Below are 13,550 nucleotides of genomic sequence, written 5' to 3'. Positions count from 1 at the left end.
GGCCATTCCCATTCAATGCAGTGCTCCTACTCGGCCTCTGTGGACCAGCCACATGGCCTACCATGCTGAGGTGCACCACACGGTGTTTGCCCACACTGTTCCTTCTGCACGGAGACTCTCTTCCCTCACCCTCACTCATTCTCTAGACTGCAGCCCAAAGGACATACCCATACCACCTTGAGTAGTAATTGTCTTGGTGGGGCTGCCATAGCAAGAGAACATGAGCTGGGTGCCTTCGAGGAGAGAGATACATTGTCCCAGTGTTTGGAAACTACAAGTCCAAGGTCAGGGTGCCAGCATGGTCTGGATTCAGGCAAGCACCCTCTTCTTGAATTGCAGATAGCTGCCTTCCTTGTCTTAGAGAGAGTATGCTTTCTGGTGTCTCCTCTTCATAAGGGCACTAATCCCATCAAGCCAGGGCTCCACCTTTGTGACCTCCTTTAACCCAGTTCTCCCCCTTAACTAAGTGCACATCTCCAGCATCATGACATGGCAGGTTTTATGACCCGGTGGGCTCCAGCGTCTGAACTGCGGCACAACAGCCCCTGTTAATGGTGTCTTTGATAAAGACCCTACTTCCTGGGCATTGAGGGAGGATTTCTTGGTGTCGCATTCTTTGGAAGGTTCATGGGAAAAGGAACTGAAAGAATGTGGTGGGGACAAGGTTGGAGCAGAACAGAGAGATGCCCTCTCTTGCAAGGCATTATTAATAGTAAGAGTAATCATGACCACCGTTACATACTCTATCTTAACGGTCTTGTAGCTGTTCAAGTGTTTATCATATCTCATTTCTGGAGAGCTTGCTTCTTGGGAGCAAAGTCTTTTGTGATGGATGGTACTCCCCTACCTAGTCCAGGGCAGCATCTACCTGACCCAGCCTAGGCACCCTTTGTCCCCTAGGCAGCCTTGGAAAATATGAGTGGTGGGAGGTTGTTTAGGAGACTAGTGATGTTGAATGCCCTGTGGCGTGTGGGGCAGCCCTGTCTACTCAAGCATGGTGATCTCCAAACTTGAGCAGCCCTTGCAGAGAAGCAATGCTTGAGAGGAGGAAGGAAGCTATGACATGTCCTGGAACCACCAGCTTCTTCCTTTGTCTTCCTGGTATGTATGTGTGTGGTGTGTGACATCTGTACTTATTTCTGTGTGTATGTGTCTGTGTGTGTTTGTGTGTCTGTGCATATGTCTGTGTGTGTCTGTGTATGAACTGGCAGTCCTCAGATGTTTTTTCTCAGTCACTTTCCACCTTTACCTTTTGAGACAGGGTCTCTCATTGATTTCACTAACCTGGCCAACAACCTTCATGACCCTCCTGTCCCCACCTCAAACACAAGCTACCACACTCTATTTTTTGTATGGGTGCTGGGTTTACATTACAGGTACTTTACCAATTGATCATTCCCCCAACCCCCAATTTTTTTTTCTTTGAGAAGATGTCTCACATAGCCTCAAATTCACTAGGTAGCCAAGTTTGGCTGGTTATTTTGCCGTTTAGCATGGGTGTTTTAGGCATAACAATGATATTTGAATCCCAGTTCCACAATTTATTAGTAGGCCAGGTCTCCTACTTGCTCTGAATCTCTGTTTCCTTATCTGGGAAATGAGGATAATCAGTTCCATCCTTCCACCATGCAATGTGGAAAGAAGATGTAAAACCATACAGCCAGGCAGGCACAGAGTGTCACGTTATCTTTATTATAATGGCCCTTTCATCCGTGGTGCCTGGAAAAGGCCACACCAGCAAGGTGGACCAGAACCCATGGGCTGCAGCCTCGCTTTTTCACAGATGATGTGTAGCTGGCCAAGCGACTGGGACCCGGTGAATTGCGGGGAAATGTACCATATGCCATCAATATCCATCCCACCAGTTTCCATTTATTGAGCCGTACATCATTAGAATATCCCTGGGCTCTCCACAATAAAATCAATAAGACGGCGCAGCCACGGGCTGTGGTTTAATAACTCCAAACTTGAATAGGGGGAAAGAAAATCAGTGAGCAGGAAAATGTCCTGAGTGCTTGGTCAGAGTAGAGAGAGACTTTTTTTTTAGAGTGGGAAAAAATTAAGGGTGAGCCAGCCTTAGACTCCATACCTAGAGCAGAGGGTTGTGAAGACCTAGGCCTCATCTGGAAGGAGAGATGTGGTTGTTTAAGTGTAGGGGGGTGGGCAAAAATAGGTACCAGAAAGTATTGCCACTTCAGGACTTCTAAGGAAGGATCAGTCCAATTATCCAATGTCATCTCAGGCTTCATAAAGGGTCCCTTGCATGATTACTAGCTGACTTCATTGCTGTGAAACCCCCAGCAATGTGTGCTTACACAGAGTGGGATGCTACAGTCTCCCCAGACAATATCATCTTACCAGACTACAGTCTTGTGTATGGTCCATTCTATACCCAAATGCCATCACTCAGCATGTGATTGTACTTAATTTAGAATTTATTGGGGCGGGCCACAGGAAGTATTGTTTGCTTTGGTTTGTTTTTCCGTTGTGCTGAGAAAGGAACTCTGAGCCTTACACATGCTAGGAGAGCCTGCCTGCCCCTGAGCCATATCCAAGCATTGTTTTCTAGATCTTATTTGCTTGTTGTTGCTTGAGATGTCCATGTGGGTCTGATATGCTCGTGGGGCTAAGAATGCCAGGCCTGCACCAGTGGTTTTCAAATATTACCCCATGTCATAATCACTCCTGAAAGACCCTATCACAGCTCAAATTTTGTTCCACACCCTCAGAGTTTCTGACTTAGGAGGCATGAACCTCTACTGGCATTTGCATTTTGCCCAGTTTCTCCCGTTTTGGTGCTGCTGCTATTTGAAGACCACCTTTTGGAAATAGTTGTGGATTATTACTTCTCAACTAGAGAGGATCTTGCCTCTGTAAGTCCATTGACATTAGCTAATGAGCTGGGGCCTTTTTGGTTTGGTCATACTGGGCAGGTACTGCTGGCATCTGGTTGATAAGATCAGAAATGCATAAGACAGTCCCCACATCAAAGAGCCATCGGTGCTCAAATAACAACAGAGCCAAGCTTGAGAACCTAACCTAGAGGAGATGGTGGTTAGAAGGTGCTGGAGAATGGGTGTCTGGGCTGCAGGTGAGCTTAACACTGAGCTGCAATGAGAGCCAAGCTGCTTGGGCTCTCCTTCATCAAAGCCTGGCTGTGATGCATATTTGGATTCAAGGTAGACTATATCCTGACTTCTTGTCCATCTGTTGGCTCTATGACCCTGAGCAACTTCCCCAAAATCCCACCTCAGGTAACTCCTAGCAAACCCTTCCAGGAAACCTGGAAGTGAGCAGGTTTCCTTGAGCCAGGAAAAGCAAATATTACCTGGACCTTGGAAGTTCCTCTGGGACATCCAGGGCTGCCTGACATCACATGGCCATGACCTTGTCTCCCGTGTTTAACACACTCAGCACATCCTTGCTGGGAAGGAAGCTGGTGGAGTCAAGTTCATATGGTCCCTGTGCCTCCTTCACCACACGCCTTCTCTACCCCCATCCTGCCCTGCTTTGTTTCACTGCAGTAGTTCACCTTTGTTTTTCCTTAAGTAGATTTAACTTTGAAAGTCATTTTGCATCATGGTCATTAACGGGACCCTTGCTTTCAATTGCCGTGAAGAGGTAGAATCGCACAAAGGAATGGGGGGTCAGGATGGCTGGGCAGGGCAAGGACTCACGGCTATAACAGAAAGCTAAGAATGAGTGGGATCACCCACTGGAGACACACTGTGGCCTCCTACAGAGCTGTTTGGGAGGAAAAGAGTCTGGTGCTCTCAAAGTCCAGTCTGCAAACCATGTGGCGTTGAAGTTGCCCCCGATATAGCTTTTAGTCCACACAGTCTCATTTGTAGGAGAGTGTTCTTTGACAGATAAGAAAACTAAGGCAAAAGAAGTATAGGGACCTGCTAATGAACAGTGGACCCAGGTTGTAGACTTGGGATATACCCCTGTGAAGAATGGTTAATTTAGTGAATTCAGGATAGGATCCTTGGAAAATTATTTTTAATTTAGTTACCATAGAGTACAGCAGACCCACACCTAGGTGTGTACACCCAAGAACTGAAAGTAGTGACTCAAACAGATATTTCACACCCATGTTTATAGCCAAAGCATTCACAGCAGCCAAAATGATGGCAGCCACTAGTGATTCCATTAGCAGATGAATGGATAGGCACCCTGTGGTATGTCCATACAAAGAAATAGTGTTTTACACTGAAAAGGAAGAAAGTTCTGACCTATGCTACAACACATACAAAGAACATTATACTAACTGAATAATGATAGTCATGGAAAGACATATATTGCATGATTCCACTCATTAAATTCCTAGAGTAGCTGAATTCAGAGAAATAGAAAATGAAGTGTTGACTGGCAGTTAGTGAAGGAGAAATGGGGATCTCTGTTTGTCCCACTTTTGCAAAATGAAAAGTGTGTTGGAGATAGGTGAAAGGTTATACAGCAAGGTAAAGGGGCTTCTCGTTACTATGTTGTACATTGGAAGTGGCAGAGGTAGGTACTTAGGTGGGGGGGGCAGACAGAAGAAAGCTTCGGATCTGAAGTTACAGGCAGTCGTAAACCACCCAGTGTGGGTGCTGGGAACTGAACTCAGGTCATCTGCAAAAACAGTATGCATACTTAACCTCAGAGCCATTTCTCCAGCTCCACAGAGTGGCCCTTTTTATGTTATATATCTTTTAACAGAATTTAAATCCAAAAATAAATGGGGGATGCTCACTGGGGGTGAGACAGGGAGAGAAAGAATGAAAAAGAAAGGCTGAGATGGTTTTTCCAGAACAGAACCAGTTCTCTGGAGACTGGAGGGTACCTCCCTGACACCCATTGGGCTAGAGAAGACCCAGTTGCAGCTGTCATGTTGGGACTTTCTGGGGCACTTGGTGGACTCGTCCCAGAGGCTTTGGTGCTCCAGAGCAAAGGTCTTTGCCTAACCCAGAGCCTCTCAGAAGGAGTCCAGCCTCCAGCCAGGTTGCTGGGTGAGCAAAGCCAGCCACGTGCAGCAGCTCAGGCCGAGGCTCCCACGTGTGCCTCTAGGGGCATGTGCATGGATGAAGCTGTCTACCTTCATTCGTCAGCCCCCAAACATTCACTGAGCATTCTCCACCAAGCTCAGCTCTGTACCAGGCCCGGAGGCCAGGGCTGCAGCCTACAAAAGAATAACACACAGGGCCTAACTGACATCTCTCAGAAAAGCCACCCTGGTACTCAGGGGAGTACCATTCAGACAGTGTTAATTTCATGATGGCCTTAGAATCCCAAGGTATTCAGAATTTTTCATGAATTTCTAGAACTTTCATTTCCCTCACTGGTCAAATAAAACATGGGTTCTGGAACCTGGCAGACCCAAGTGTTTTTCTTGGGTCTGGGACTCACTAGAAAGGGTAAATCTCACTCAGCCAGAGGGGGCTGTCATGGCACTTGCCTCCTTAGATCTTGAGATGATTAAATAGTGAATTGCAAGAGGAGGACTGAGGGGATGACTCAGTCAATGAAGTGTTTGTTGCTCAAGCATGAGGACCTGAGTTTCAATCCCCAGAGCCCACAGTGCTGGGAAGGTAGAGATAGGCGGATCCCTGGAGCTTCCTGGTTGGTCAACTTAGCTGAAAGAGTGAGCTCCAGGTTCAGACGGAAATCCTGTCTCAAAAAATAAAGTTTAGAGAGCTCAAAGAACATACCTGATGTTGATCTTGAGTCTCCACATGTGTGAGCCCACACATGCATACACAACCCCACACACAAGTATGGAAGCCAGTGTAACTCAGTGGTAGAGCTTGCCTCCTATGTATATAATGCCTTGGGTTCTCTCCCCAGCACTGGAGAAAAATATTTTTCCCAGGAGACAAAAGCGTCCCTTCTCTTGATCCTAAAAAAGAGCCTGAAAGCCCAGTGCTTCCTCTAACACACCTTTCCCTCCCTGCACGGCGCTGTTGCTGGCATGTAACTGCCACCCATCTCTGAAGATGAGAAGGCTCGGGGACAGCCTGCACGCCCCACATTATCGGTGAAGCACTGGTGATCAGGGAAGTTAGGTGTCTCCCAGAAGCTCTGCCGTGAGAAGCTGGATCCGAAACCCGGTTCCGTGCACCTCCCACACTATGTTAAGCTGGCTGTGCCCCAGCTCAGAGCCTCTGACCCAAGCCCATTTGTATGCAACCTCATTTCCACTTCTCGTCAGTCCAAAGAACCAAGCAAGTCAGAAAATGACGCTCTCCCACACCAAGAGGCACTTTGAGAATATTAACAGAACCAACAGAGGGCCTTGTTGGTAGAAGCTATTCCAGGCCAGTGGCTCCTTCCCATTCATGTTACTTGTGATTGGGCCAAATGGAAACATTCCAGCTGTGGGTGTTGACTTGGGGGCAGGGGGTCTGCTCTAACCTGAGCATGTTGCTAGGAGCCAGGGCAGCCTCTGACTGGAACCCCTCAGGGCTAGACTGACTGGTTAAATTTAACTTGCTTGATTCTGAGCATTGTGGGCCAACGGCTGAGTAGAAATGATCCAATTATGCTTTGATTTGCTGAACATTTGCTACAGGCTTGGCCCTGTGCTCAGCACGGGACATAAGCACACATGGGAGATAGCCAAGACATCTATATCTATGTCCATATCTATATGTATATTCATATCTATCCATATAGGTAGTTATATCCATTTTACAATGGAGAACTCTGAGACTTGTAGAGATCACATAGTACCACCTAAATTCTCAAGCTCAGCTTGACCAGAGGCCACACTCTAAAATCCTTGCATAGGGGGTCTGCAGTATCATCAGTTAAAAGCACATGCTGTTCTTGCAAGAGACCTGAGTTTGGTTCCTAGTACCCGTGTTGGTAGCTCACAACCTTCCAACTCCAGCACCAAGTGATCCAGAGCCCTCTTCTGCTTTCCACAGGCAATGCACTCACTTTTGCAAATCTACACACAGATACCCACCTGGTCACATAATTAAAATGTAAAAAAATGTATAACCCTAGCATCTTTCTTCCATGTCCAGATTAAAATCCTGCAAGGCACCACAATCACAAACATCCCCAGCATCAGGACATCTATACATATCCCTGCCTTCAGAAACCCATTCCAATGTAGAAGTTGCCCAAAGCCGGAGAGCACTACACATGGCAACACAGTCATTGCTCCTTGCCCATGCACTCACAGTGAGTGTCCATGTTTCTTATATAAAATGGCAGAGAATTTGCTCACAGTCTCCAAACTTCTCCAGTAGACCACCAAGCACAGCTAGATTGTTTATACCACCCAATGCAGTATCACTAATTATGATACTCTGTGTTTAGAGTGTAACAGCAGGGAACTGTCTGTACTAGTTCAATAGTTGTATTTTGTGTGTGCATGTATGTTTGTGTGTGTGCAGGTGCATGTGTGTACATACGTGTGAAGGCTATGGGACCACCTCAAGTGTCATTCCCTAGACATTGTCCGTCATGGGATTTTTGCTGTTTATTTGTTGTTTCTTTTTTATTTTTGAGACAGGATCTCTTATTAGCCCGGAGCTTACCAAGTAGACTAGATTGGCCAAAGTTACAGCCTCAGCCATCCTTCTTTCTCCATCTCCCTAGCACTGGGATTACAAGTGTGCACCACCTGGGGAACTGAACTCAGGACCTTGTCTGTACAAGGCTAGCACTTTCCCAACTGAGCCATCTCCCCAGCCTGCACAGATGTCTTTAAAACAACCATTTTCAGTTGGTAGTTGGTTGGCTCCACAAATGCAGATCCCACAGGTACAGAAGAATGCTTGTTTCCTGTTTCTTTTCTTACACACACACACACACACACACACACACACACACACACACACACACACACCTATGAAAACATTTGGATTATAACTTAGGCATACTAATGCATTCATAGCAACTGATAACCGTGTAGGGTGATTGAAGTAATACACTGTAGGAGATGTTATTTAAAACTCCTAAGTTGTTTCCTTCTGAACTCTTCCACTTGACCCTCTTTGAACATAGGGTACATAACTGAAGCTACAGAAAGTGGCACAGAGGACAAACTGGCCATTGTGGGTCTCTACCTCTCACCACCCTAGAAGCCAGAAGACTCCATGGTCCTCGGCAAGCCCACAGGATGCTGAGTCCTACTGAGTTGGTGTAAGAGGCTTAGCATGGCCAACCTGTTCCCAGGGGAGCTGCTGCACACTCCTCCTTCTCAGTCTTCTCTCCTACCTCAGACACATACTTGATATTCTCCCCTGTCAGTGTGGCTTTTAACATTCATCTGGAGTCAGCTTCTCTGGCTACCTCTAATCACACTGATTTTTCCACTTATTTTCTATTTTATGCCACAGGAATCTGATTACATTGTTAAATTCATGCTTCTTTCTTAGGAGCTGGACAGAGTGTGAGCTTTAGCCCTTTCAGAGTCCTCTGTCTGAAGAGACCCACATGACTCTAGCCACACAGCATTGTCTGTCCAACAAATGAAAGTCAACTGACTTGACTCTGGGAATCGATGTCCCCTTTCTACAATGGGGACAGTTTGATGAACAGAGGGACCGTGTTAGGGCTCCTAGATCACAGACTTCATCCTCAGCTCAGCTTGCTTGCTCCCTCCCTCTCTCCCTCCCTTTCTTCCTTCCTTCCTCTTCCTACCCTCTTCCTTCCTTCCTCTCTTCTTCCTTTCTTCCCTCCCCTCCCTCCTTCCTTCCTCTCTTCCTCCACTCTCCCTTCCTCCCTCTCTCTCTCCCTCCCTCCCTGCATTCCTTTCTTTCTGTGCTATGGGTGGAATCCAGTGCCCTGAGCATGCTAGGCTGGCCACTCTATCATTGAGCTACAAACCCACCTTTTTATTTTTGAGACATACCCTTACTGTGTATTCCAGGCTGGCCTCAAACTGGTGGCTCTCCTGCTTCAACCTCCTGGGTATCATGACTATAGGTGTGTACCACTACCCCCAGCAGCTCAACTGCATCCCAACAAGGACCTCCCTGAGTCACAGCTTCCTTGTGCACTGCGGCCAACTGTCTGATTCTACAAAGACTTTATTTAAGGCACAACAGCTCCTTCATTGGCATGATCTGTTTTCCAAACCCTCCCTTCCCTACTCCAGAACTAAAGCACCCACAACTCCCTATCTCTGCTATGAATACGTTCTGCCCTCTAACACTCTAAAGAGGAGTTACAAAAGGGTTTTTTTGTTTGCTTTTGTTTGCTTGTTGTTTGGGTTTTTTGTTGTTGTTTTTGTTTTATCAGCATCGAAGCCTAAGTCCCTTTAAAGGACAGTGCAGGGTCACTGGATCAGGTCTGGTCACTGCCTGCTGCCGCTCTTTGACACTGGACATGTGGACACAGCAGGATGGCTTTGAACTTGGCTGTTCAGCTTCTGCTCCCACCTCTGTCTTCACTGTGTGGCCTGGGAAACATGCCAGACACTCTGAACCTCAAACAGTGTTAATGCATTCTTAACCAAGACCAAATAACAAAGGACCCAGAGCCCTGCTCTCAGTGCTGGGAGGTGGCAGGCCCTCAGGAAACATAGGCTTCTCTGAACACCACAGCATCCACTCTTTGTCAGAATTCATCTATTCATTCATTCTCTCATTTAGCAACTCTGGAAAGAGACCCTCTGACTAGAGACCAAAATGAGTGTTGCATGAATGAATGGCATTTGGTATGACAGGCTGTCCAGTGAGTAGTTGAATGGCTTCCTGAGTTGAATGGATGTGTGGAGCAGGTGGAAGTGAGGAGGTAGATGGAGTGGGTTTCTAGGTAGATGTGTAGATGTAATGGAAATATGTATAAATGAAATGGGTAGATAGGTGGAGAGATGGTTGGATAGATAGATGGATGGAGTCAGTAGGTGGATGGATGAGTAGATGGAAGGGTGGATATATATATATATATATATATATATATATATATATATATACATATATATATATATATCTTTATTGGTCATCTACAGTCAATTTCTCATCAAATACAGAAATTCTTTCACAACACCCATGAAAACCTTTAGATCCCTGCCTTCTTACCTGCAGTAACTTAGAAGGTATTTAATTAACAAACACCATTGTCAACTCTTCTTTCCAAGGTCTTAATGTGATTGTGTAGTCTAAGTTAGCTGTTAAGGGCATGGTCTTTAAGAGCTGGCTTTGCATCTCAGTTTAACTAATTAATGCTGCATGACCTTGAACAAATCCCTTGGCCTCTCTAAGCTGTGGGTTTTCCTCTGAAGAATGGAGGTAATAACAACCTTGTGGGTTGTCAAGAAGATTAATGAAATAATGAGATCAAGCCCAGACCACCGCTCCAAACAGGTATTGTTATTGGACAGAGCTGACATGCACCCTCTTTGAAGCTTTGTTCTTCACAGGGCACCTGCTGTGTGTTGGGTTTTACCTGAGCATTATGTGTCTGATGGTAAATAAGATGGATAAAGCCCCTCATCTCTTGGACCTTATGCTCTAGCAGAATGCTCAGATAATAAACAAGCAAACACATAAACAACTTCAGATGGTGCTAAATGATGTGCAGAAAATTGGAACAGGTGAAGTGAGAGATGGAGAGTGAAGATAATCTTTTACTGGACCTGTGCTGGTGACAAGAAGGTGTAACCATGCTCAGCTCTAGGGAGAGAGTGTTCAGGTACCAGGATCCACTGTCAAAATGCACCAAGATCAAGGAGCTTGTGCAGGTAAAAAGCAGGAAAGGGAGGGGTGAGCTGGCTGTGTGAGCACTCAGAGGAGAGGTCAGAGGATTTGCGTGTCAAGCTGTGAAAGCCACACAGTGTGGTTTGGATATTACTCCTGTTGGTTTGGGGATTTGGTTTGGCTTGGTTTTGTGGTTTTGCCAATCATAAAAAGAGAAGAATTATTTAAAACATGCAAGTTTCACTGTGTAACCTAGGCTGGCGTAGAACTTGTGATTGATCCTCCAGCCTCAGCCTCATAAATACTGGGATTGCGGGTGTGTGCCAACCATCCTGGGTTTGGACGTTCTTTATTCTTTATCCAACTGCCCCTAAGCTTTCTGGTCACAAGCCAACACAGTCCCACTCCCAAGCTGCTGACGAGGCTGACCATTCTGCATTCTCAACAACCCCCAGCTAACACTCAGGGACACCTGAAACCATAGCAGAATCCTGGGCCCCACAAAACTAGACCCTGCCAGGAATCCAGTTAGACTAGAAGCATCCATCCCCGGGAAGGCCAGACAGTACTGAGTCAGGTTCAGGAGGCTCTTACTTCACTGGCCTTGGCCCTGGAGACAGGGAGTTTCTGAGGCTGATTTGGGAGAAAGAATGTCTGGAACCCTTTATCCAGGTGGATTGGGTATGGGATCTGTGACAGTGGCAGATCCCCAGCCTGCCTGATCCTGGAGCTCAAAGTGTGTCATTAAGACATAGATACCAGCCACCTCTCAAAAGAGCTTCCTTCTGTGCTGGTTTTCTTCTGGCAACTTCTCTCCATCTTCCAGTTTGATATGCAGCAAGTACCTCTTTATCTGATAGCTCCAACAAAACTAAGGGATTGTCCCCTTGGCAAACTTCTTGTGAGGCTCAGACATCCATCAGAACAGTGTTACACCAAGGGAATACCAAGTTCAGGCCGACCAGTCCTGAACTACAGGCCACCTCTGGATTGATAATCAAGATGATGCTCTGTGGACTGAGCATGAACAAGAGGAAGAGCCACTGAAAGTTTCAGCTAAAGTGCCAAGGAAAGAGCTCAGTTAGTTAGCAACTTACAGTGCAAGCATGGAGACCCAAGGCCAGATCCTCAACACCTCTGTCACAAAGCCAGTCCTGCAGTCCCAGTGCTGAGGAGGCAGAGACAAGAGGATCCCCGAGGTTTGCTGGCCAGCCAGTCTTACCAAATGACTGAGCTCCAGATTCAATGAGATGCCCTGCTTAAAAAAAAAAAAAAAACTTATGGTTAAGAGCAATTAAGGAAGACACCCAACATTGACCTCTGGCCTCCATGTGCACACACATAGACACAAAGAGAGAGAGACAGAGACAGAGGCAGAGACAGACAGACAGAGATGGAGACAGAGACAGATAGACAGAGATGGAGACAGAGACATAGAGAGACATGTACAAGTATGAGGCACACAAGTATCAGATAAGGTTGCAATGACACGGGATGAGTAAGGTCCAGATTGCTGCTAGACAGTGTCGCACTTCTAATTGCCAATAGCAGTACTGTTTTGGACACTTGAAACTTTGTCAAAAGGTCAGAATTCATGTTTCTCCCTTTTATCACAACTGAACATGTTGACCGCTGTTGGGAAGAAGGAAAAATATTCTGAACAGACCAAAGTCGCACGTTTACCCCAAATGTCCTCTGTTCATTTTTCACTTCCCTCATTCCCTGCCTTGTTTGGTAGGGTTACTATTGCTGTGATGAAACACCATGACCAAAGCAACTTGGGGAGGAAAGGGTTTATTTGGTTTATGCTTCCATATCATTGTTCATCATTGAAGGATATCAGGACAGCAACTCAAAGAGAAAAAGAATCTAGAGGCAGGAGCTGATGAAGAGGCCATGGAGGGGTGCTGTTACTGGCTTGCTCCTCGTGGCTTACTCATCTTGTTTTCTTATAGAACCCCAAGACCACCAGCCCAGGGGTAGCACCACCCACAATGGGCTGGGCTCTCCCCCATTGATCACTAATTAGGAAAATGCTTTGTAGGCTTGCCTACTGCCCAATCTTGTGGAGGTCTTTTCTCGATTGAGGTTCCCTAGTCTCAGATGACTTTAGCTTGTGTCACTTTGACATAAAACTATCTAGCACATAGTTGAGTGTATGTATCAGCTTTTTCTTTTACTACTACTGTAGTATAGAGAGAATGCTGTAAGCACCACAGAGTCTCCCGATACCTTGTATCTGGACAGCATAAGGGCCTAGGGCTTGCTTGGTTCAGCTGAATCAAGCTTGAAAATTCAATGTGGATGCTGTGCTCCTGTCCCAAAGGGAAGTGTAGGAGACAGTCCTGCTTCCCAAAGGGCATGCCATTCTCAAGTTCATATCTATGGTCTTCTGGTTTTCCCCAGGCAAAGCCAACAAGAATGTCCAATGGGATGAGGACACTGTGGAGTATATGCCCACCAACCCCGTCAGAATCGCCTTTGTCCTGGTGGTCCATGGCCGTGCCTCTCGACAGCTACAGCGCATGTTCAAGGCCATCTACCACAAAGACCACTTCTACTATATCCATGTGGATAAGGTGAGGAGCCACTGCTCATATCCCTGTGCTAGGCTTCCTCTGTAGTCTGGCTATCCATCTCTGATCCTTCCTCCCATCTCACAAGTCCAGGCTGAGACCTAGAGATGGAACAGCAGCATGTGGTCCTGAAGTGGTGTGTGTGTGTGTGTGTGTGTGTGTGTGTGTGTGTGTGTGTGTTGTTAGTTCCATAATGTTTAGCTGTGACTCTCAGCTTTTCCTATAAACATTGTTTCTCTTGTACTTTGTCTTTTTATTCTTCCTTGACACATGATAATTACACATATTTATGGGGTACAATTTGATATGTTGGTATATGTATACACGGTGAGCCAGT

At 46.2% G+C, this 13,550-nt stretch overlaps 1 protein-coding gene across 1 annotated transcript in view; it reads left to right on the top strand.

Annotated features, from left to right (window-relative positions):
• The window catches only part of Xylt1 (xylosyltransferase 1), a 300,160-nt gene that overhangs the window by 207,568 nt on the left and 79,042 nt on the right, over positions 1-13,550 (top strand). Inside the window, exon 4 of the mRNA XM_052714005.1 lies at positions 13,044-13,216. Coding sequence (XP_052569965.1) covers positions 13,044-13,216 — 173 coding nt within the window. The remainder of the gene's footprint in view (positions 1-13,043; positions 13,217-13,550) is intronic.

Source organism: Peromyscus californicus, unplaced genomic scaffold, assembly GCF_007827085.1.
Source record: "Peromyscus californicus insignis strain IS unplaced genomic scaffold, ASM782708v3 Scaffold_4__1_contigs__length_199733344, whole genome shotgun sequence".
Lineage (NCBI taxonomy): Eukaryota > Metazoa > Chordata > Mammalia > Rodentia > Cricetidae > Peromyscus > Peromyscus californicus.
The sequence above is the reverse complement of the archived record's forward strand: the minus strand, read 5'-3'. Positions and strand labels throughout refer to the sequence as shown.